Source organism: Mauremys reevesii, linkage group 1 (assembly GCF_016161935.1).
Source record: "Mauremys reevesii isolate NIE-2019 linkage group 1, ASM1616193v1, whole genome shotgun sequence".
Classification (NCBI taxonomy): domain Eukaryota; kingdom Metazoa; phylum Chordata; order Testudines; family Geoemydidae; genus Mauremys; species Mauremys reevesii.
Window position 1 is genome coordinate 249,332,642 of NC_052623.1, and position 25,820 is coordinate 249,358,461.

Sequence of the window (25,820 nt, forward strand, 5' to 3'; positions counted from 1 at the left end):
CGGAAGGGAGGGGCCTCTCCTTTAGGTAGCTGGAGTACAGATCTGTTTTACTTATGTTAAAAGAATGTTGGTGCTGGAAAGGGAAGCATTAAGTTGAAATGCCAAAGTTAATGGTGAGCTGTAAAGGAAAAGGAAATGTGTTGTACCCTTTTTGCTTCTTTATTGTGTGTAAAAGGGGCCTGAAAGATTCTTTAGCTTTGGTTTGTTTGGTGGAGGTAATAGAGGGGTTAATTTTACTACTCGTTGGGGGTGGGGGGTTTCTCCACTTTAGTCAGGTTTTGTCTAACCTAGAAGTTTCTCTGAAGACCAGAGGACTGATAGGATAACCTCACAAATACCAAGAAAGTGAAACTAGCTTAGAAGGGAAATAATTTTCATTCAGACTGTTTAAAACTCCATTTGTTAATACCTACAAACTGAGAAACCCTTGGACCAGTTTCATCACTCCTCATATATCTGTGGTAAAAAAAATCATCATCATTTTATTTGATTTTGTTAGGGGAAAAAGCCTCTCGTGCTTTCTTTATATCAGAAAAGAAAAAAGGGTACAAACCCATATTTTCCCTTTAACATGTTACCCTCACACAACCTTAAGTCTGCCATCCTTACATATATCTTAAAGTATGTGGTCATATTTATTTCTGCGTCATTCCTTCCTCATTCATTGTGCCTTTTGGATGGCGCACAGTAATGAAGTAGCGGTATATAGAGAACGAGATGGTGTCCTGAAGAGGATGCTCCCATTTGCAATGACTACAGCATAAGTCTAGAATAAATCCACTTGGGGTAACTGGACTTACTCCAAATTTGCAGCAATGTAAATGAGTGCAGCTTCAGGGGAACAGGGCAGCACGAAAGGACCTCTCCTACTTTCAATGCACTGGTTTTTAAAAACTGCTTCTGCTAATGCAGTTGCATCAGTCAGAATGGACAAGGGATGACTGTGTTTCCCGTTTTAAAAATCTGTCCTAGGGCTCATCTTCACTGCAGCCTTAGCTCAGGATCTCTCTTGTGAGAGCAGTCACACTGCAAAACAACTCAAGCTGCACTGTGTGTTGCTAATACAATCACTGAGTAGCCCTGCCTCCCCCACCAGTCCCCAACTGCATTACTAGCTCAAGCGTCAGCAGCTCTTGACCTCGATGGACCAGCTAGCTCAAGTTTAAAGCGCAACTTAACTCAAGCCAGAGATTTTTGTGTGTGCATGGGTGTTGGGTTAGAGACAACCCTCAAGTTATGCCTGGAGCTAACATTACAATAAAGACGAACTCCAGATCCGGAGGGTAACTTGTAAACTGTTTTAACAAAGTTGTGCACGTGTCTGCACTGTCTGGCACAACCATGTTAACACTTTCCCTTCCCCCCACTCCCCAGGATTGTTAAACATTAAGGCCTCGTTTTCACTGGGAAAACTACCCATTGCAGACAGTGGGTGCCAGGAATGGGTACAACTGAACTGGTACACACCACAGATTAACAGCAAAGATAGCCAAGGACAAGCCATGCTCAACACCAATTAGGAACTGTGGTTAGCTGAGCATGCTAGCAGCTAAACAGTGCTTAGCACCAGCTGCACTCATTGTGGTGCCCACTGTCATCAATGGGTAGCTTTCCTAGTGCAGGAAAGATTTCCATGTAGCAAAAATAGCTTCTAACAAATGCTTTTTTTGATGATGTTCAGACTAGCGATTTTTGCCACCACTGTAGATGCACAGGTAAAAGTCATAGTATATGCAGGCTAAGGCTATGTCTACACAAGCACTTTTGTCAGTCAGGGGTGTGGAAAAAACCACACCACTGATCGACGTAAGTTTCACAGACAAAAACTCTGGACAGTGCTATGTCGGCAGGAGATGCTCTCACTGAGGGGTATTTTAATTATGCTGGCAGGATAATGCTCCCATCGGCATAGAGCGGCTGGCTACACAGGAGATCTTACAGCAGCTCAGCTACAGCCGCTGTAAAGTCTGTAGTGTAGACATAGCTTAAATCGCTGTTCCACAATTCATACCAATGCAGACTACACTTGGCTTGAAAGTGGAGTAAGCAGCACCAGTCTAAATCAGAATGCATAGTGACTTTGCCTGTCCATACTAGGATTTTGCACAAACACAGCTACACTGATTAGAGCAATTTGGGCATATCCTCAATGCAGACAAGGCCTTAGGCTTCATATCCTCACCAGCACAGAAGGACGAGGGGGAGTTGCGGTGGGGTGGGGGGCTTAGAAACATTAATGGCAATCTCAAACTGGCTATGCTCAAACAGCCAAACTATCACCACACCCCAGGGGCGTTTGCTTCAAAGCTGGTGACATTGAAATGCTAATCTGATTTTGCAAACCCATAAACAAAAACAAAAAAGGAGAGAAGTGGCTAAAGCCTTCCCCCCTCCAAATCCCTCCCATTCTGGCATACAAAGCATGCTGTGGAGCAGGAGGACTGCCTCCATGAGTGCATCCAGAGCTCTAATACCGAAACTGCTGTCAGAGAAAAGCATTATGGTTAATTGCACACAATTGAGCACATCCACCATCCCACTAGAGTACCTCGCTACGTTTCTGCAATCTCCCCATGAAGCCAGAACACAGCTTTGTATTAAAATGGACCAAGCTAGGCTGGCATTTGTCACTACACGTCCCTCTTTTACAGCAAAAAGCACAGCACTAATTATTCTCAATACCAAAACTCAACTGGTTTCTGCCAGGAACACCCAGTCTGCCCCAGTGAGTGTGAATCTAAAAACTCATTTTCAATATATTTCGGCCCACGTGCCAGACAAGACCCCCCCCCCCCTCCCAATTCTTCCCTTGGACAGAAAAAAAGAGGTAGATAATTTACAAAATGCAAATCCTGCTTCAGATTTGCTAGAGGTTTGAGAGGAAAAAGGAAGATAATTTTGTGGAAATTTGAAGGAAGGGTCAATGGGGTGAGGAAAACAAGTATATCCTTAGCTTACCTTATGAATGAAGATCTTACCTATCTCATCAGGCACTACATTTAAGAGTTGTCTTCTCCCCTCCTTTCACTTATTTCTCTCTCCTTTAAAAAGCCTTCTACCTCCATCCCAACCTAATAACGACCTTAGATAGCGGGGGCCATCACTCTCAAATGCTCTACGCTGGGCAGAGAACTCTAAATGTCAACTGTTATCTGGAAATTTGCCCACTATTCTGCCGGCAGTCTGCTGCCTTGTTTTCATGGACATTTCCAGCTTCTCACCATGTGTGGAACCAGTTGGGAGCAAGATTTAAAGACAAACAAACCAGCCAGCCCAAACACCTAGCACGCAATAGACAGCCAGGCTCTCACAAGACTACTGCCACCAGTCTTCTAGCAAAAGGAAGACAACTAGTCTAGTAACTAGGTACTTGGTGTTTAGGAGGTTAAGAGTGATGGAAAGCATTTGAGAAAGTTATGAATCTGATGGCCTCCTAACACTGTATGTTTCATACTGCTAGGTAGGAACTTGCTCTAGCAAGCTGCCAGTAAGAGATAAGCAAAAGCAGCACTGCTGTCTGGGCAGCAAAAATTTGATATTACACATCACTTTCTGAATTATGGTGTAAATCTGTTTTCATGAAAATTACTGTCTCCCCATCTGACACTGAAAGGTGGCTACGAACAGGATGATGTGGGGTTCCAGTCTGACCATGCTTCTTCGTAACACCCTTCCCATATTTATTCCACACACTTACAGCATTATCTGAAAATTGCATGCCCTGATTTAGCTCCTTGAGCCGCACTCGCACTACTGCTGGTGTGTACACAACTAACTACTGAAACAGCCAGGCCCAAGGGAGTGACTGATATAGCAGGATATTGGTTGACAGAGGATCATTCTAATCATGTTCCTGCTAAAAAATAAAAAAATAAATACTGCTGGTATCTTTGGGTTTTTGTGGTGGCAGGGTTTGGAGGAAGACTGCTCAGGGGGCTCCAGGAAGCATCTTTCAGCCCTACTTGATAGTAGTCACTTCAGGAAAGATCCACCCGAGTCTTTTCATTCCTACTTACAGCCCTGTTGGATATGAAGCCACCAGCCCATTCACCATCCACAAACTCCTAGACAAGAGATGCAGTTGTGAACTCGGGGGAATTCCTGAGGTAGTTTTCAAACAAGATTTTAAGTATGGACATCTCAAAGCATAATGATCAGGATGACAGCTCCTGTTAAGATATCAAAGACTGACTGAATTTGAGGGCATTTGTCATTGCCTGAGGTCTAGTTCCTGAAGCTGAATGTATATATACAACTCTCCTGACTGGCCATTTCGTTCATAAAGGATACAACATCTTGGGGTCTGTACCATCATCCACATCCCACAATAACCCCCTCTGCCCACACCCCCAAATTCTACAGCTCTGCCTGTAGCCCTCTCCATTTCACACAAGAGCACCCCAGACATGCAGGGCAGTGAAGGGTTAATTCAATTAGTTCTGTGTGTGCTCAAAGAATTAGAAGCAACTTCATTTAATTATTAAGTAGCCAATCAGGTAATCTCTGTATCTGATTAGCAGGCTAATGAAATAATGTCTTCCAGTTCAAAGCTGTCATTCCAATCAGGAGACGGCCCTTCAGCTAGAAGGAAAAGCTGGCAGGGTTTCCATGGACTCATGCTTTGGATTTTGGATAGGGGTAGGGAAAGGAATCCTTTTCCAACCCCCTATTCAAATCTCTTTGCCTTTCCTGCCTTTCTACAGAGTGGTGCAGCTTCCCTTTCCAGAAAGGCAAATATATTCATTTCAAACAGGCCTCCTTTACGCTCAGAGGAAGCCTCACACTTGCTTCCCCGCACCTCCACAGTGTAGTCCGGCAGCATTCATGCGGATCTGGAATCAGCAACGGTCTTGAAGCAGAGCTCCAACTGCATAAGAGAGTTTCTATACTGCCTAGGTACTGCCAGTGGAGAGATGTGCTAAGTATGTGGGGCATGACTGGCTATAGTCCACATGGGAAAAGAGTCACACAGCAAAGCCATTAGAGCACTAAGAGGAAGCCAGAAAATCTCCTCCCTCCCCCACCCTACTCTGCTCCGATGTCACATGCAGTTATTTCCAGCCTGGGGGAAAGTGCAAGGCGGCAGCTGTCACACCGAGGCAAGGACTTGCCCCTTATAAACAGAGATTTCAGAACTAAATGACCCATTACAATTAACACAGCTGCAAGAACTGGGACACTTCCACACAGCGTGATGGAGGGTTTGGGGGTGGGGAGGAAGGAGAAAAGAGAGCTAGGATCACTGCTCCAAGCCCTGGCTGTCCCAGTTCACCACTTCTGAAGTATCAGCTCGGGGGTTTTCCTCCTCCTAAAATTGCTGCTATCCAGCATTCTCTTCTACACCTACTTTCAGACACCAGCAGTCCTAGCAGCATAAGCACCCCCCACCCCCAGTCACCCAAAGTTAGTGACGCAGTTCAAGCTCACCTTCTGGATGACCCTCTGTTGACACCAGCATCCAGTTTAGAAATTCCAACTCCCAGAATGATATATTGTTTATAGCGACAGAGTGTCAGCTTTCTACGTGAAACCTCCATTATATCACATTTTAATCGTCCCTTTCCTGAGCACATTACTCAGACAAAATCTAGCACTGGGAGGATGTACATCCTCCTTCCTCTCCACTGACTACAGTCTTTCCAGATGAAGTGGACAGGTTATATCAAGAAATCCAAGCATGGGGAACAGGAAAGGGTCTATTCAATCAGCGACATCATAATGGCATTTCTCCTGATTGGCTAGAAGGAGGCTTATCCAATACACCTGTCAAGCATGTCACCTAACAATTCAAGGAGCAACTTTTCAGAGGAAAAAATACACTTTATAATTGTTGCTTAGCAGTATAGTCCTGCATACTCAAGATTCACGTGGCATAGTAGTTCCTGCTAAGTAAGCTATAATTATAAAGTGTAGTGTTTCCTCTGAGAAGTAACTATAAATGGCATATGGAGGTCCATGTTTGTCTTTAAGATTTCAGATTAAATCTCATCAGTTTACAAATAGAACTGGAAAGAGGCTTTTCCTAACTGTAAGCCATGGGATCTGAAAGTCAAGTTGGGTTCTTTCTGGCTCGTACATCACTAGTGAAACAGATTCTATAACTGAAATTTATTTTGTGAATAACAAGCTGGAAAAGAACCCAGTTCACTCTCCCATAGCTATCCTGGCTCTCAAGGTCTAAGAAAGAGGTAACATCACTTATACTGTATTTGTCATTACAGTCAGCAAATATTCTGAATACACACAGGGGAGCAAAGAGATCGACTAAGAAATTGTTGTTGTTACAGTCATATTTCTGGCCACACTAAGCAAGCTCTGCCAGCCTATTAATTCAAGACACTTCTGAAGAAGTGCACAACCTAGTCATGACTAATACCAGACCAGCATGATTTCAACATTTGTTAACTAAGCAGTAAAAGGATACAATCCAGCCAGATTTAAACACAAGCAAAGCAGGTAGCAGGCCACCTGGGGACCAACATTCCAGAGCTCTGCAATGCACATTCAGATCCCCTCTCTCTCTCTCTCTCTAGCAGTGGAACCAGATCAGGGAGGCAAATCACAACCTGATCTCCATGTCTGGCAGTGCCTCCATCTGCACAAATTCTAAGGCCAGCCACGGAGACAGTAGTAAAAAGCTCTCCACTACTGAGAAACAATAGAGGACAGACACCCATCCATGCTCCAAAAGGGGCACCCCCCAATATAAGGTCACTTTTCAGAGCAACCATTAACAGAAGTTTCACAAAATGAGTGTAAGTCTGGGCATCTGACAATCTTGATACCTACCACAACCAGTCTGTTCACCTGAGGAGACCCTCTGCTCCCTCCCAAGTACACACTGACACTGCAGGATATCAGACATCCAGTTGGGATCTGCTCCATGCTCACCCTCCTCAAAGAGCAGCTCCATCACAGAACAGGATAAATGTAGACTGCCAGCTGCGGTTAATCATAATGGAGAGTTGTGTTTGGTTTCTCCACCTTCCCCAAAACTATTTCCAGTTTAAGAACATTCTGCAATACCCTGTTTAAAAAGAAAAAAGTCTAGTGGTCTCCCTACTACAGAAGGCTTTCACTCTGGCCCCCTATATCTGGTTGAGATCCCACAAATCATGGAAAGATAATCCATTGCAGTACTAATGCACTACTGCAGCTGTCCATGGAGAAAATCCCCTTTCATCCAAGAAACCCTCAAGCTCTTTGATCCTCTCCAACACACAATTATCTTAAAGGCAAAATGGTCCCCTATGCCCTAGCACTATGTACTGGGCTGAAAGAAAAGAAAGCAAGAATGCTATACCAGGTTTATTCTACATGGCTGCCCTGTCCTACAAGGCAATGCAATTCACAGACTTTCAGCAGCGACAGGAAGCCTTGATGTTAGGTACCTGGACTCAGTGTGATCACAGCCTCCAAGACCATTTAGAAGTCACAACAGTTGAGGGGAGTTATTTCAACGGGACAATTCAGACTACTGAAATTGCTGACTGTTTTTTAAACCGAGTTTACTTTTCACAATTTATGTCTGACCAGTGCAATGCTGCCATCTTAGATAGTGAAATTAAACCAGTCAATTTCACTTTGTGTTTGGGGTCAGGACTGGAGGGGAAGGTTTAAAGGGGACCTTTACAAGAATATATTCTGGTTAGTAAAAATTCTTCATAAGATATGTTTTAGGGACTTTTCTTCCCCTGTTTAGATTAAGAAGGGTCTTTTAGCTATGCCTGTGCTTTCCACCAACTGTGCTCAAGCTCATCACTCCTCTCCCGCCCTCCCTGCGCACACATTGGCATACCTAACACCTCTTGCTACCTTTTCAGTTTCAATCCTACTGCTGCTGTATTTTCTGTTAAACCCCCTTTTGCAGGACATGCGCTAACAACACCCTGAAACTAATTATATGCTAAGTGCTTTCAAACAGGGAATATACTAACTGGAAAAAACAAACAAACAAACAAAAAAACCCAAAAGTTGTTTCTAATTTCTTCCAGCTATAGTAAACTTAGGGGTTACCCATAACAATACAAAGTCCAAAATTCTCAGATGGAAATGCAGTTTTCAAGTTTACTGTAAATACCTTTAGTACAGCACTCCCTGCTTTTATTTTTGGAAGTGTCATTAAGCAATTTACATTTTGGGCCCAAAATTCATTGATGATGCACATGTTAAATAACCTCAGCAAGGGTTTTTACGGAGCTTGAACCGTCAGCATACGAGAAGAGGGTGCTGTGTTATTTATTCTTCTCCAACTCCCTTCCCGCATTCTAATCTTTGACTAGCTCCACTTAGCATTCAAGCGCTTAGGCTCTTAAGCTTAATGTTCACCTCCCCTTCCCCCTCCCTGCAAAAGACCTGTGTGGTTTGATTCATGGATAAGTAAAATCTGTACCCTGTGCTCTTGAGTGCACAGGGTTCACCTGTGGTGAAAATACTAGGTTTTTTGTTTGGTTGGTTTTTTTTACAGATGCTTCCTGTTTTGGAGGTGTGAAGCTATTCCTCCTCTCCTGCTCCTAGTGTGGACATAATACTAACTGGAGGAGGACCATAGCACAAACTGTTCCACCAATGAGGAGATAAATGCAGGCAAAGACCATCAAATCTTAAGGCTCCTATTATATCCTGAATCCCAGCATCAAGAGCACTGCTACACAGCTGATGTTAAAGAACTGCCGTGGCAGTGCTTTAATGTGGCTTGTATAGTTGCGGCTCCAGCACTGTAAAAAAACCCAACTTCATGAGGGGCGTAGCTAACAGCGCTGGGAGCATGGCTCCCAGTGCTGGTGCACGGTCTACACTGCCACATTACAGTGCTGACACTTGCATCGCTCAGGGGGGTGTTTTTTTCACACCCCTGAGCGAAGAAAGTTTCAGTGCTGTAAGTGGAAGTGTAGACAAGGCCTAAGTTTTACAGAGCCCCAGATACTGCACAAGGCCTTGTCTATACTAAACAATGCACCAAACTGATTTTAAAAAAATCAGTAAGTTACTGACATAAGTTAAATTGGTTTAACCCTTGCTTATATTGATTTAGGTGTATCATAGGGTATGTCTACACTGGCAGAGTTACAGCACCGGCAGTTACAGTGCCGCTCAGAGAGTGCTGAAGTGAAACCACTGTTGTATGTTCACACTATCAGTTGCCTGCGCAATAGCGTGTTCACACTTGTGGCACCTGCAGCGGTATTCGGAGCAGTGCACTCTGGACAGCTATCCCACAGAGCATCTCTTCCTCTTCTGCCGCTAAGAGTTGTGGGAAGGCAGAGGGGGATGCGGAGCATCCTGGGTCCTGTCCCAATGCCCCGTGATGCATTGCTTTCCATCCCAGCAATCCTTATGCGTCCGTCCGCATTTGGCGGTTTATGTATTGCATGCTCTATTCTGCCTCTTTGGTCTGCAGGAATGGATCCTACACTGTTGACCAATATGCTGCTCAGTTTCACCAACACGTCACGAGCGGCAGTGGAGTTATTCCTTAAACTACAAAGGCAATAGCAGTTCATCACTGATCTCACCACATGTAGTAGCTACAACACAAGAATGCTTGTGGCATTCACGAAGGTGCTGACCACAGTGGAACGCTGCTTCTGGGCTTGGGAAACAAGCATTGAGTGGTGGGATCACATTGTCAGACATGTCTGGGATGATGAGCAGTGGCTGCAGAACTTTCGGATGAGAAAAGCCACATTCATGGGACTGTGATGAGCTCGCCCCAGCCCTGTGGCTCAAGGACACGAGAATGAAAGCTGCCCTGCCACTGGAGAAGCACGTGGAGATTGCACTGTGGAAGCCGGCTACTCCAGACTGCTACCGATCGGTTGCTAAGCAGTTTGGTGTAGGAAAGTCGACCATTGGACTCATGTTGATGGAAGTGTGCAGGGCCATTAATCACATCCTGCTCTGAAAGACAGTGACTCTGGGCAACGTGCGTGAGATTGTGGATGGCTTTGCACAAATGGGCTTCCCTCACTGCAGAGGGGCAATAGATAGCACACACATGCCAATTCTGGCACCAGACCACCTAGCCACCGAGTACATTAATAGGAAGGGGTATTTCTCAATGGTTCTCCAGGCGCTTGTGGATCACTGTGGGCATTTCACGGACATTAACACAGGCTGGTCCGGAAAGAGGCATGACACGCGTGTGTTTCGGAACGCTGGTCTGTTCAGGAAGCTGCAAGCAGGGACTTTCTTTCGGGACTAGATCACCATAGGGGAAGTCGAAATGCCCACTGTGATCCTCGGAGACCCTGCCTACCCCTTAATGCCATGGCTTATGAAGCCACACATGGGGCACCTTGACAGCAAGGAGTGGTTCAACAACGGGCTGAGCAAGTGCAGAATGACTGTTGAGTGTGCTTTTGGCCATTTAAAGGCCCGCTGGTGCTGCCTATATGGGAGGCTGGACCTGGTCGATGACAATATTCCTATACTTATAGCCGAGTGCTGTACTTGTATTTGTGAAGGGAAGGGTGAAAGCTTCACTCAGGGCTGGACCGCTGAGGCTCAGTGCCTGGAGGCTGAATTTGAACAGCCAGAGACCAGGGCTATTAGAGGGGCACAGCGTGGGGCCATAAGGATCAGGGATGCCTTGAGGCAGCAATTTGAAGCTGAAAGCCACTAATATTTGTTGCTATGCTCAGGAGCGCAGTGCTTGTAATACTAGGAGATTATTGTGATTGGTGCAGACGATGCATGGTGAAGGTTTAAGAAAACTGCCTGTTGCTTTGCAGTACTCTGTTTGCTTTCAATTAATGGAATAAAGATGGCTTTCAAACCAAAACAATTCTTCTATTAAAAAACAACAACCAGAGGAGAGAGACAAACAAAAACATCACATCAGCACAAAGGGGGATGGGGGAAGGGAGGGTCCCAGGAGGACGTGGGGTCCTGGGACGGTTAAAGATTTGTGTCGATTTGTGTATGTCCAGGTATCATATCCAACCTTCTCCTTTGGAGTACAATGCAGTGGCTACTGTACTTCAGCAGGGCTAAACTGCAGAGGGACGGGTGTTGAGTGCAGTGGGTAATGGGAGTCCGCAGGGCTGGACTGTGACGGGGGAGGAGTGGAATGCAGCGGGTACACACTGGAGCCAGGAGGTTGATAAGAGTCAGTTGGTGGTGTCCAGGTGTATGGGAAAGAGTTTTGCAACAGCGGCTGCAGGGGAGGGCGGGCACGGAGCTGCTCAGTTTGCAGTGCTAGTAGCGCCTGCAGCGTGTCCACTTGGTGCTCCATAATGTTTAAGAGCCGCTCTGTGGCTTCATTCTGGTGCTCTGCATTCTCCTTTCGATCCCTCTTCTCGCTGTCCCGCCACTCCTTCAATTCTTGTTTTTCAGCTGTGGAGTGCATCATGACATCACACAGAAAGTCCTCTTTAGTTCTGCATGGCCCCTTTCTAATTCTGCGCAGCCGTTCAGCTGGCGATAACAAAGAGGGAGGCTGGGCTCTCAAGGTCATCTCTGAAGCCAAAATGCAACATTTTGCAGAAGCAGTATTGTTTGCAACACACAGACCACTGATTCAGTGATTTAAAACACAGCCACTATTCACATACCTGAGTGGCTGACCCCAGGCAAGCACACATGAGCCACAAGCCCCCCAAAATGGTGAGTAACAGCAGCGGTAGAGGAAATCAATGTTCCAGGACCGTACTGAACACTGGGCATGTGGCTCTTGGGTAGAGCCAGCACTGTAGGGGGCGGGGGGCAGGGAATCTTATAATCATTTCTGTTCCCACATTTTCCACAGGCTGTGTTCATTATGGAAGATATCTTGCCACTGAAGGTGAGCAGGGAATCAAGGGAGGTTCTTCTCCAAGACTGTGGCTTCCACCCTGGCCCTTATGCGGCTCGCCTGTGTGCAGCAATGGTCCTCCCCCTGCCAGTCATGACAGAGTGGCATGGGAACGTTACCCTTAATGGGACAAGAAACAAAGCAGCTCTGCCAAAGAACCTGTGGCAAAGGATTACCCAGTAGATGCATGAGTGTTTCGTGGAAATCTCTGATGCAGATTCCCGTGAAGTGAGGGAGTCAATCAACACCCTGTTCCGTCGCTCAGACTAGGCATGTGATGGTACGTGCATCATACAGACAAGCCTGCTTTCTGGAACCCTCCTGCCCCCAGCAACTGGCTTCAGCGATTCCCAAAATCCAAGCCACTTACCAGGGGCCTCCTCTCTGTTTGCGCTTCACAAAGCTCCGATAGCTGTGACTGGCTAGGGTCCTCTGGGGTAGAGAAGAGCTCCTGGCTGCATACATCTCTGACCTCAGAGTCATCCTCTGCCTCTGCGTCCCCCTCCCCGTCCAAGATTTCCTCCTCCTGGCTCGATCCACTCTCTACTGGCACGCAAGCCACTGAAGTATGCACAGTGGCCTTTGCAGTGGAGGTGGGGTCACCACTGAGTATCACATCCAGCTCTTTGTAGCTCGTGGCCACAGCACTGGAGCGGCGGTTTGCCTCCCATACCTTGTGGTAGGTGTTCCACAGCTCCTTCACTTTGACCCTCCACTGCAGTGTGTCCCGGTCATGGCCCCTTTCTGTCATGCATCGTGAAATCTGTCCAAAGGTATCATAATTCCTACAGTGGAGCGCAGCTGGGACTGGACAGCCTCCTTTCCCCAAATGTTGATGAGGTTCAGCAGCTCGGCATTGGTCCAAACAGGGGATCGCCTGGTGCATGGAGCAGACATGGTCACCTGGAAAGATGCACTGAGACCACTTCATGCATCACCAAGCAAACAGGACGGGGACTTCCAACATTCCCAAGGAATTTAAGGGGTGGGGGCAGGGCCAGAGGTGCAATGACCAGAGAGGCGAGAACAGGAATTGTGAGACACCTCCTGGAGGCCAACTGCAGCGCTGTAATCGACCAGGGTGTCTACACTGGCACCCCAGTGTTGTAGCCCTGGCGCAGAAAGATGTACACTTCTCATCGGGGTGGTTTTTTTTTTACAGCGCTGCAACTGCACAGTTTCTGTGCACTAAGTGGTTTGGCAGTGTGTACAACCCAGGAGTTACTACTGAAAGCTGCTTTACTGCGCTGAAACTTGCCAGTGTAGACAAGGCCTAGCAGAGGTTTGCTCTGATTAACTGGATTGATTTTTTTAATTGATCTAGTTAAACTGGTGCTCTTTTCTAGAATAGATAAGGTCTAAGAGACATTACCGCCCTCATATTTCAACTCTCCCTGCAGTAACCTTTAAAACCAAATGTGTTAATTTTATGTACCGGGACCAACCTCTCCAGCCAGCTTCAGCATTCCCATTCTTGTTGATATTTCACAGCCATATTTTCAGTGGAAAAGCTGCATTTTAGCTAAGAGTTTATAAATAAAATACGTTCATAAAGAAATACAACCGCTTTTAAAAGGACAAGCTACTCAGAGTCAGTTTGCAGTGACAATCACAAAGTAAAGTCCTTGGGTGTAGTTTGTGAGTTGTGCCCAGTTCAATTAAGTCAATCTTCGAAGGAGAAAAGGGCAAAACAAGCATGAAACCAAATGGAAAATTTGTGTTCCAGCAACTTTGGCAACAAACAAAATGCCCTAAAATCCATTTTCCTTATCAAGTGTTTTATCTGTTTATTTAAACAAAGGACTGCAGAGCACTTCTAATTACAGGAATGTCCCACCTAAGAGAATCTGCTAACACAGCCTTCCAAGGAACCAAGAGAAAAGGAAGACACAATAGAAAGGAGACTTGCTAACGGGGAATAGATCTGTTAAATTAACACATTTTCTGTCAACCAAATCAGCTGCCCCTAGTGCTATTGTTGCTGAAACAATGGAGACCCCAGGAATGGGCACCCATTAAAAAGAACAAGCCTGCTGAAAGGATACACTCCCTGAGCCACAGAGCTTGTGTTTAAAAGAATTGGCTACTGTAAGGAAGGAGGAATCACTAGGCTGCATTGTTCTCACAATCACAGCAGATGCTGTTGCTTATAGTGGCAAGGGAAAAATTAATTTTCATAAACATCTGCAATAAGCTTTAAAGCAATAAACCTTTAATTTGGTTACTTTTAACTGCTTGACAGTCGTCATTTACCTCTAGCTCTTTTATTGAGAAAGTTTTTCTTCAAATAGTCTCCAAAAGCATCCATAGACATTATAAAGGTTAATTCTTCACCCATCATGCAGGCACTTAACAGATGCCAGGGGCAGAATGGCACAGCAACAGACAGTGCTATGAGATCTACACATAACTTTGCACCATTTTAAAGGTATTATTTTAAACTGGTGTAGTTACACAGGTGCCAACAACTGTGTGCATACTCAAACCACTGAAAACCTGGCTTACTAATTCATATAATCAGTTTTAAACCTATCTATATCTATATCTATATCTATCTATCACATGGGTTTGCACCAATTTAACCAAACTGGTTTAAGCAAGCTGATGCAAGTTTGTGTATAGACAAACCCTCACAGGTGCAAGCAAACTGATATGTCATGTTTGAACTGTTATACACAGAGATTTAACCTAACTTGGCTTTTAAACACATTCAGGTTAAACTGGTGTAGCTTGTATGTGCAGACAACCCCTTAAAGCCATTCTCAGGGCATGTCTACACTAAAAACTTAAGTCTATGTAAGTTAAGTCGACACACAGACACCCTACCTTCTTTATGTCAGTGGCATGCGTCCTCACCAGGAGCACTTCCACTGACTTAAAAGGGGTAGTGTGGGGGCTGAAAGCCCAGGCTCTCAGCTCTGGGTGGAGCTCCCCACTGGGAGCCCAGCAGCCACCCAGACTCCCCACTCCAAGCTGGAATGTCACCCAGGTTCCCCGCTGTCTGTGTTTCTTGCCAATTTCACAGCTCCCACAACCAACGGCCATGTAAGTAACGCAGTGTCTACACAGACACTGCATTGCCCTAGCTACACCGACGTAAGCCCTATGCCTCTTGTGGAAGTGGAGTTACTATGTCGGTGTATTAGGGCACTTACATTGGCAGGAGCAAGGCTGTAATGTAGACCAGGCCTCAGTCTCTTGACCCCAGATTTACAGTGACCCTGATTTGCAGATTAAGAGGAGCCATAGCAAATTCTATTGAGTGTCCTGGGCAGCAAAAAGAAGCAACTATGACAGGAGTAAGATGGGATTAGAGGGGTAAAAGGGAAACCAAAACAGACAGTTCAAATCTCCATCTTCATCCTCCTGAACCTCTTGATTTTACACCTCACCGTTCTTGAAATCTTGCCCTCCTGTTGGCTTTTCTGGCTCTGTGCTCTTCAGATTCTACTACCTCTGAGCGTTCCTTCGGTGTCTTCTCTTCCTCCTCTCTCCATCTTTTGAGAGCGTCCCACACAGCTCCACAACTCCTCCAGCACCCTCTCTCTGTAGGGCCTACACTACACTTAAGAATTTTAGAAAAAAATTCCTGCCATGGCTAACACTAGTATAGCTGTACCCGTGTACTTGTGGGAGCCCAGGAATACAGCTCAAGCACCCAGGTAGTAAAAATATCAGAAGCCTTGTCTACACTAGGGTTTCCACCAATCCCTCTGAAATTCCCTAGGATACCCACAGCCTAGGCAACCTTAGTATAGTATACAGAGCTTCAACTACCATCTCATAATTCTACCTCAATTCCTGACCCGTATCAATCCGATCCTGAAACTCTGGTTCCCTCTGTGATATTTCCTCCTGGATGTCTTGCCATCAATTTAACTGTCACATGATCAAAATGGAACTCCTCATTTTCCCTTCCAAAACCCCTTCATTCTCCCTATCTTAGTCACTGCTGAGAACATCCTCCTTCCTGTCACTTATTTCCATGACCTAGGCATCATCTGACACCTCCCTCTCGCTAGACCTGTACATCCAGATTGTGTCCAATTCTTACTGTATCGTCTTCCATAACATTTATAAGATCTGCCATTTTCTCACTGTCCACACCACTAAAGTTCTTGCTGAGGCCCTCATTATCTCCCATCTTGACTACTGCATCCCTCTTTCTCTAGTCTTTCTGACATACACCTTGGGTCTATTCAAAACACTAATGCTAAAATAATCTTCCTGGCCTGTTGTTCTGATAATGCGACTCCCACATCCTTTCCTTCTTCAAGTGCATCAGAAAACAAGATCTTGGTCCAGAGGTGTCAAACACCTAGACTGCTTGATGTATTTTTATGACTGGCATGGTATATTCAGATTATGCAGAATTCAAGCATTTGTTTAAAAAAGTTTCTAGCTCCCATGGTTGTGAAAATGTGAACCAAATGTGTTCCAGTCTGCAGACAATTTGAAACAATAACTGAGAAGTGAACTTCCATGTCCCGAAACCTACAAGAAAGGAAATGTACAGGATGAAACAAGGTAGGGGGTGCCCTGTTTAGGAATAAAGATAAAGGATTGTTCTGGTGTATCTTGGAGTATGAGGGGAAACATGGAATCCTTCACCAAGGAGGCAAATGGACAGCATGCTTGATCATGAAAAGAGGGTCACAGAAATCTTGGCTGTAAAGCACTGCAAGGATTTTGGGTGAGCAATATTCTATAAGACATGAGAGTAGCTGATAAGTTAAGTCTAGACTTTAGAATGTGTGTTATGATTTTATTTTATATGTAACCACTTGTTTCCAATATTTCAACTTGCTACTTATTACTTGAATCTCTGTCTTGTTAAATAAATTTAGATATATTTATAGTGAAATCAAACACAGTTGCTGTGTGTTAAGCACAGTGGTGATCTGAGGTAGAATTGGTAAGCTGGGGTGCATTGTTTTCTTCAGAAGCAGTGAATCTGTGAATACTGTGAGCGTCCAAAGGACCAAGGGCTGAACATTCCAGGGAGAAGCTCAGAGGGCTCAAAGATTGGGATGTGCCAATCGCTAATCTGTAGAGTGACAGCAGGGCCTGCAAGACCTGGTGGGGAGTACTTGTGTTGCCCATGATCGGTGGAGCTGACCCATGGCAGGGACAGACAAGGCTTCCTCACACTAAGGGCAGGTGACAGTGAGGAGACTCACAACCCTTGATACCCCCAGGATGTGACACACTGCCATTTTAAGTGTTAATTATTTCGCTTCTGATCATTTAGCAAACAGAATAAGGCAGGTGATGGAAGTGAAGTCCAAGAAGGTGGGAACTGGTGCAGGAGAGGAAATATAAAGAGAAAAGACACAAAGAGAGAAGAAGAGAAACAGGGAAAGGATGAGAAACAGACAGCAGAAATTGCTCTGGCCTTAAAGCATATTTTCCCCCACTAAGTTATAGTGAATGTGCAAATCAAGTGCTGACTAAACGATTGATAACTAAAAGCCTAGATCCTACAAAAACATCACATTCCCCCCCACCATGATGTTTGTGCAAACCACTGATGTCAGCGAGAGATCCACTGCTGAACAACAGTAGCATGTAGTCCCATAGTTATATATACCAGCCCAACGATCATAATTAAACACAGATTATGGATTTCTCCACAGAATAAATTTAATGCTTTGTCTAGACCTTATCTTTGAGGCGCTTCACAGTTTATTCACGGCCTACATATTCGTTCTGTATCTTAGCCCACTGCACCTCACCTCCTCTCCACAGCCAACAATGCTAGCAAATGTTTGCTTCTCCCAGATGCACCTCCATGTCCCTCATGGATGGAGCAAGCTCCCTGAACTAGTCTGTAAAGCTACCGTGCAGTCTACTTTCAAAAGATGTCAAGGTCCTGTTCAACCTAGGATACCTATAGAAAAATACTAACTGATAACGGACAGGCAAATGGCTAGTAACTTCTAATTTATTTACATCGAATTTAAAATATTTAACCAACTCAACTTATTTAGCTATAAACATAGCTGGTCTTTGTATATGTACAGCCTTATTACTGTTTTCTGGCCAGTTTGTACTGAGTGATTATTACACCTACTTGTTGCATTTGCCTTAAGCTGTAAGCTCTTCCAGGCAGGGACCATCTTCCCTTCTGCCCAATGTCTAGCACAATAGGACCTCACAATATGTTCTCTAGATGCTACTGTAATACAAATAATAAAATAATAATAATGGGTGGTGACCCAAAGGAAGAGCAGCAGTGGGGTGATATTTTAACAATATAATTTTGGAGTGAATCATTTACATAATTATCTCAATACAAATCAGTTAAAGCACTGGAAAAGTTATTAAAAGAAAATGTTGCTGGGTACAGTGAAAGCTCACACACACACACACACGGCAAGCTGGACCTAAACTGCAGCAAAACCATAAGTTTCAGTGATACTTTGGTTCAACAGAATGGAAATGTTTAGGATGCTTAATTTCCATATGCCTTAACTTTTTGCATCAACTCACTGAATCAGAAGTTGATAGCCAGGGAAGCTAGAAGTTCTGAAAAGTTGGAGATTTTGATACCCAAGAAGGCATGAGAGGCCGTTTGAGATGACACAAATGCTGCTAAAATGTTAAGCGGTGAACTGTTGATATTTAAAAGTGCTGTCTTTAGGTTTCAGAGTAAACAATCCAAAAAGATGAATGGGGCCATTCAAACATTTCAGAGATATCATTTAATACTGATGGCAGAGTCAGGAAGATAAACTCTGCATTGGTTTAATATTCTGTTCTTTTTTTAAGATATTCTCGACAACCTTGGCATATATCTAGCAGTTATTTACTATAAATGTAACCTTAGGTTCCAAAGCACTATTTTGGGGCAAGAAAGATACCACAGTAAATTCTGTGGCTGTAACATCATGGATTATAAAGGACCCTGGTTACAGAAAATGAGGAGAACCCTAAAGGCATGGTAATAAGTCCTTGTGTGGGCAACTATCATTTTAATGTTGACCTGTTCACAAAAGTGCATTTAGAAGTAGTGCTTTGATAGGCTAATGGAGGTCACAAAATTCTGACTCTGATGCTTTGTCTTCACTAGGGGAAAAAAAAGGTATATTTTTAACATGTGACAAAATCTTAGTGTAGCAAAGCAGGTGTAGTTTTAAACACATGGGAGGCAATGGAAGTAGCATGAAATAGATAAAGAGCAACAGGTCAGAAAATTGAACAGATACGTGTTTAGATAGAGAAGGTAGTTTAGATAGATAGGTTAGAACAGTGGTGCATTTTCTTTCGGAGGGCGAGAGAGAAGTAAGTAACAATACAGTCAGTGTATGAACTACATTGGGAGGCAGGAGGAGAGAAGCATCTTAAAGCCATAGTGACAGAGGCAATTTGCCCAAAGGCAATTTTAAAACCCACAGGAAAAGATTTATATTTCCCATATGCAATGTGGCTTTCCTTTGCAAATCAACTAAGTTAACAATGTTTTGATTATTTTGAAGCACATACTTGAAAGTAACCCCCTTTTGACCCACCAATGCAGATATTCTTAAACTGTAGTTCACGGCCCCCATGCACTTGCTAAAGGAACCAAAACAGCTGAGTGGTGACATGATTCTGGCCAATTTCCAGTTTCTCAACTACATGAACATACAGCTGAAAATGTTAAACACAAGTATTATCTTATTCATAAACAATTGCTGTAGCTGTCATAGAGATGCTTCTATATGCAATTACAAATGGGAGGGGTAAATGTCCAAGAGACACACTGTATCGGGATGTGGTCCACACTATGGCTATGTCTTGACAGGGAGGAAAGAGTTGCTTTCTTCATTCATGTTAGCTAATATGATTGCAGAAAGCACCTTTTCTGCATGTCAACACAAAGCCTAGGAAGAAAGTTGATAATCTCTGCAATAGGGGTTTGTGGTCAGCCCTCACTCCAAACTAATATTTGAAGGGGAAGAGGGCAAACTCTCAGTGTGCTACCAATGTTAACAGCAGCAAGAAAACAAAAATAATTTGATTTTTAAAGGGGAATACAAGTTTGTACATAACAGTTGGCTCACAGGCTGTTCCTCAAAAACAGTATGTAGTATCCTAATTTTATAAAAGTGTGTGCAAAATTCTGCATGACCCCAAACATGTTCCAATGCACACACATGCACTCACTCATGCCCCACTGAACTTTTGACCTGGTTGTAGCTGAACCCCTCCTGAGTCCACTGCTGTGTGATGCCGTGTAGATTTGAAAAGAGGAGCCCTGTGCCTTGTCAGGCAACTGCATCTGCTGAAGCCAGCATGGGGGCTTGGTGTTCAGCACCGCCCTTCCCATAACAATACCCAGAGCCTGGCCTGATGGATGCACTTCTTTATCTGAGCCAACCAGCTTCATAAACCCACTCCCCTTCTCCAGCCTCTCACCACGCAATGGTCCAGGAAAAAGAAAACAAAACATCTGCTTCCCAGGTTTCTGACACGTACAGCTGCTGATGGCAGCCCACATCTGGAAGCTTCACTTTTTTTTCAGTTCAGTAAGTACAGGGCAAGAGGTTTGCATTTAAAAAGAAAAACAAAAGAGCTCAGATGTATCACTATACCAAAATCACAGAGAACTTTCCAAGAATTATCAAGCAGTCTACACAATAAGGCTACCTTCCTCCCATCCTTCCCTGTACTCCAATTAAAGATGATATACAAAGGGGAAAAATTTGCCTGTGTCGATTTTACTTTTTATTATGATGAATAAAGATATTTTTTAAAAAATCAGAAAAAAAAACCTTTAATGTTAGAAATTCAGATTTTGTCTACCCAGGAAACTTTATGCTGTCTGGAGAACTAGTGAAATCTAACATTGCAAGAGACTGAAACCCAGCAAATAAGAAAGGAAGGGATTTAAAAAATAAAAACACAGAATTAGGACTTGTCTACACTTTAACTATGCCACTATAGTTAAAGCAGCAAAACTTTAACCTGCAAATCTCCCCTTAGTGTAGACAGTTATAAAGATGTTTATACTGGTATAATTTATACCGGTTGGGGAACCAAATTAAGCTATATCGATGTAAAGAACCTTATATTGCATCTAACTGCATCTGCACGAGGGCTTTTACTGACAGGATCACGTCAACAAATATATATATATATATATATATATCCCCTTTGTGTGTGTGTGTGTGTGTATATATATATATATATATATATATACATACATACACACACACACACATACACACACACAGCCATCACTGACATACGCAGGCCAATAAAACTTTAAGTGTGGATTAACCCTTAATTTCAGATTCTGTTTGCTTGTTTATTTTTTGATAACACCTGTTTATAAACACTAGTGTCCTATGACCACTTGGAAGAAAGGATCTCTTTGTGGAAAGGTGCACACCAGTGCCCCTTCAATTAAGGCGAGAGACCAAAATATACATCTCAGAGACACTCCTCCACATCCCATAATGTCCTTCAGCAAAACCAAGGGAAAACGAGACGGGATATGTATAATATTTCTAAGGTTAGAAACAAGCACACTCCTGAGAGATGTTAAGCCGATCTAACCCCCAGTGTAGACGGTTACTGCCTCTTGTGGAGGTGGATTAACTATAGTGACCAGATAACCCCACCTGTTCCTGTAGTGAGTGTTTACACTGAACACTACAATGTCGCAACTGCAGCATTTTTAGTGAAGACATAAGACACTCCTTCCCAATTTCTTTCCAGGTGATGTTAGCTTCCCCACTAGGAACTGATGTGGAGCTCAAATTCACTTCACTGGTGAAGCAAGCCAGATGCTAATTGCCTGCTAAGCTGAAATGCTAGTGAGTTGGCTTTTTGTCATTGTAAATTTAGGTTCCTTGGAAGACTTCACAAGGCTGGACCAAAGAGCCTCCATACCCCACCCCTTTAGTGTTTTGCATCAATAGGAGGGGGAGGGGAGTTCCCTTTCCAAAGGAGTTGCATCACTGAGAGACCTTCTCCCCTTTCAAGATTTCACACTGCATACGGGATTCCCCCCTCTTCAGAAATTCACATCCTGCTCAAGGAGTTTTGCCCTTTAAGAATTCACACATCCTGTTGAACCTTAAGCATCTCTGGAAAGGGGCCTTTGGAATTCACATTCATGGGGCAATTACTGTCTTAAAAAAAATGCTCACCGCGCCTTACTGTTCTCTCAGTTTACTGCCGATATGCTACCAAGATAGCATTTAGAAGCAAACAGAAAAAAAATTCTTACTGTACCAAACTTTGCAGCATTTACCACCCAAAATACAAAATATTTACAAGACACTGCCCACAACCAGACTAACACGGCTACCCCTCTGATACTTGCCCACAACCATACATATATATCTGAAAATATATTTCAATTTAGAAAATAGTGCACTGCAGAGAGACTACGTGCTTGTGGCACTCCATTCAGATCACTTCAGAAATTATTTGGAAGTTGCACAATGAACATAAATGTTCCCCTAATGCAGCCATCTATCCCAACAGGATTTCTCAACATTTCAAATCATGAAAACTGGCATCATCCACCATTAAGTTAAAACATCCAACATCCCCCAGTATGACCCCACCAAAAAGAAAAAACTGTCCAGGCAGGAAGACTCTTACCAGTTTAGCAGAAGAGACCAAACAACTTAAAATTAATGCTGCACACTTTCTTGTGCAACCACATTTCAACAAAACATATTTAGCTATATTCAACTTATGCTCATTTCTGCTTAACTCCAACCCCATCCATGGTCTTCTTGTATCTCTACAGCCAAGGGTGACACTAGTCAGTGTAGGTCACTGCAGGACAAGCTCCTCCTATCACAACCACCATTTTGGGCAGTGACTGGGGAAGGGAACACATTTTATATTCTGCAAAGCACTGTGCAAGTTTCCAACACTAACACTATATTTCATAATAGCAAACCAGATGATAAAATCCCAGTGCTATGATAATCTGTTATTTGACAGATCAGTATGTGAGGGTAGTTGCTGACCCTAAATATCCTGGTTTCTTATGAGATCTCAGGTTGTTTCTCTCAATTTCTTTAATATGCCCTTTCCATTCACTTTAATATTTCTCCTCACTACCATATTGCACCATTGCACTTTCACCAAGCAGCTCCCCCTTCCCCCAGCCATCTACTCTATATTTTACTCATGCATCTTTCCCACAAAACCCTCAGAAGTCATTTTTGCTACTTGGCAAAACCTTTGCTTTTGATGTACACTTTAAAGTTTGAAAAAGCATCAGAGAAACACCAAAGTTGTTACATCTGTTACAAACAGATGGAAAACCCCAGGTTTAATCACATTGGTCTAAGCAGCTTATGATCTTGGGAGTAAAAGCTAGAGGCCCTGGAAGATCTATTGGGGTACACCCTTCATTCCTCCCTTCTTTTCATCTTCTTATTCTCCAGAATTCATAAATTCTGAAACACACACAAATTCACACACTTACTCTATAGTTTAGAATATTAAGGCAGCAAGTGGTACTGCATTTCAAACGTTTGGGGACATTGGGCAAAAACAAACAAACAATGTAAAGAGTACATCAACATAACTTGAAACTTAATTTTTAAACAAAAGTAAGAATAGCCATGAATATCCTGGTAAAGAGCTAGCCAAAAAACGTTACTAGAAAACATTAAGAATGGGGGATAAGGAAAGCAGAACTCGCATTGCAATTTGCTTCTATAACAGAATGATTTTTTTTCCTTTCTGTAACTAAGAGTGTAGCAATTGACTCGATAGTTTGCAGTGCTATACTCAGACGCACTGATGGACAAAAATCATCATCACCATTACTTGTTCCAAACCCTTAACGTGATTTACCGACATTTGGAGTTGTCTCAACATGACACCCTCCAAAACAACACCTCTCCCCACAACAAGCTAAGCCCGTAGGGGCAGCGTGAGACGGGAATAGCTAACGAACAACCACCCTCTGTAGCGTAGACCCTTCTGGCTTGAGTTCAATTGTCACAAAGCCTTGGGGCAGTGGCACCTCCACGCACAGGAGGGGAAGCCAAGCTCCGCTCCCCTCCCCTCCCCTCCCTGGTCCCTGCAGGGATAATGGTGGCACAACAACAAACTCCAAGCCAGCCGTCCGAGGGGACACTAGCCTCACTCACAGCGGTAGGGCCGGGAAGGGGGGTGGGAGGAGAGAGATTAGAAGGGTCCAGTCCGGATCTTTCGCCTTAGACTGTGTGGGGAGGGGAAGCAGCCTCCCTCCGCAGGGGTCGGTGCTCATGGCGAGCAGGCAGCCACATGCCTGGCATCAATCAGCAGCTCCTGGGGGAGGTGGGCACCCAGGCAGCTCCCGGCTCTGGTCCGCCCCGAAGTTTGTCGCGTGGGGCGGGTTGGGCGGCCCGGGAGCAGACGCGGCTCTGGGTCTGTCTAGAACGGGCCGAAGCGAAGCGGGATCCGGCCCGTCCCTGGGACTTGGGGGCAGTTCAGATCCGGATCCAGGCTTGGCATCGCCGGTTTCCCGGGGCTGCAGAGACCGGCTCCAGCCAGACCCTCCTGAGGCAAAGTCTCCGCCAAAGAAATTTCCCCGTGTGCACGGGATGCCCAGCAAGGATCCGGCTTCAACCCCCTGGCACGGAGCAGGGACCAAGCCCGGGCGGCGGCTTTCCGCAGGGCAGAAGGGCCGCTCCCCAAACAACCCACGCAGCCCGAGAGCAGCCAGCGAGAGACCGCGAGGGAGCTCCCCGCCCAGCCCCCCAGGACCTCGGGCAGCGGCTCCCTCTCAGCCCCGAGACCAGGCGGGGAAGGCAGAGCAGCTGCCCGGGAACACGGGGCTGCGGCGCGGGCAGAGCTCCTGCCCCGGGGCAGCCCTTTGGGGGGAGGGTGCGGTCCCACCGGGTCCCCGCTCCCCTCCGCGGCTCACCTCTATCTCGAAGTCGGGCAGACGGAAAGCGGTGCGGAAGAGGGAGCAGAAGTGAGCGATGGCCGGGACTTCCCACCAGGAGCGGAGCTCGCCCAGCCCCTCCGGCCCCCCGGTCCCCACCACGCCGCAGCCTCCGTCCTCCTCCGGGCACATCTCCCGCTCCGTCTCCGCGCTCCGCTCAGCAGCAGCAGCCCCCCAGCACCAGCGGCGGCCCCGCGCTGCCCCCTCGCCTGCGCATGGGGCTCCGGGCTGGCGCCTCGGCTCGGGGGTCTCTAGGGCCGGCGGTGGCGCTGCTGCCCCTGCTGCACGGGGGGGAGCTGCTGCTGCTGGCGGCCGCCGCGCGGACCCATCCTCCTCCTCCTCCTCGCGCCGCCGCCGCTGCTGCCCTCTCCATACAATGTAACCATCGCACCGCCGGGGAAACAGATGGGGCCGGGGGGAGGGGAGGGGGCTCCGAGGGGATCGGAGGGGGGAGGGAGGGGCGTGGCCTCTGGACTGGGGTGGTGCTTCGAGGGAGGGGGTGGGGCCACCTGGAGAAAGGGGCGGGGCCTGCGTGGGGCGCGGCCGGGGACTGGGAGATAGCGGGGCCGGAGGGGCGTGGTCTGGGGAGTGGACAAAAGAGGGGCGGGGCCGCCCCGGAGAGGAGGCGGGGCGAAGCAGGGGGCGGGCTGGCTGGCTGGCTGGCGAGTTAGAAGCGGGGAGGGGGCGGGGCTTGGGGAGCAAAGGGGCCGGCGATGCGGGGCCGCGCACGAGGAGGGGGCGGGGCCGGGCTCTCATCACAACAACAGGAGCCGGCTCGCTGCCCGGCCTGGCTCGGCCCAGAGGCGCAGGCACCAGTGCTCCGGAGGGGGGGGACCGCCCCGCCCCGCCCCCTCCGCGGCGCTGCGCCCTGAGGGGTAGCGGCTCGCTCCCCACTGGGGCGGGCTCGCGGTGGCTGGGGCGTTGCGGGGGGAGGGTTCTGGAAGCTGGGCTGGGGGCGCTGCCCAAGGGCGTGGGCGCCTGGAGCTTCTGGGCTGGGGAGCCAGGGGTGCTGTGATTTAGGAAGGTGCAGGTAGCAGAGCACATGGGTGATGCAGCCGGTGCGGGGGAGGAGGTCAGCGGGGAATCAGGTAGAAGAGGAGGAGGAGTCAGTTTTGCTAATACCCAGTGTTCAAA

At 45.9% G+C, this 25,820-nt stretch overlaps 1 protein-coding gene across 2 annotated transcripts in view; it reads right to left on the reverse strand.

Annotated features, from left to right (window-relative positions):
* Positions 1–24,777, reverse strand: part of LOC120375653 (cat eye syndrome critical region protein 2) — a 124,738-nt gene extending 99,961 nt beyond the window's left edge. The window contains exon 1 of one of the 2 annotated variants that reach the window (XM_039496434.1): positions 24,666–24,777. Coding sequence is in view for 1 of the 2 variants with exons in the window: in XM_039496444.1 (XP_039352378.1) it covers positions 6,790–6,885 (96 nt within the window). In the remaining variant the exon portion in view is untranslated. Of the gene's footprint in view, positions 1–6,789; positions 6,886–24,665 lie in introns of those variants that run through there. The other variant, XM_039496444.1, reaches the window with a different exon arrangement.
* Between the last annotated feature and the right edge of the window lie 1,043 nt (positions 24,778–25,820).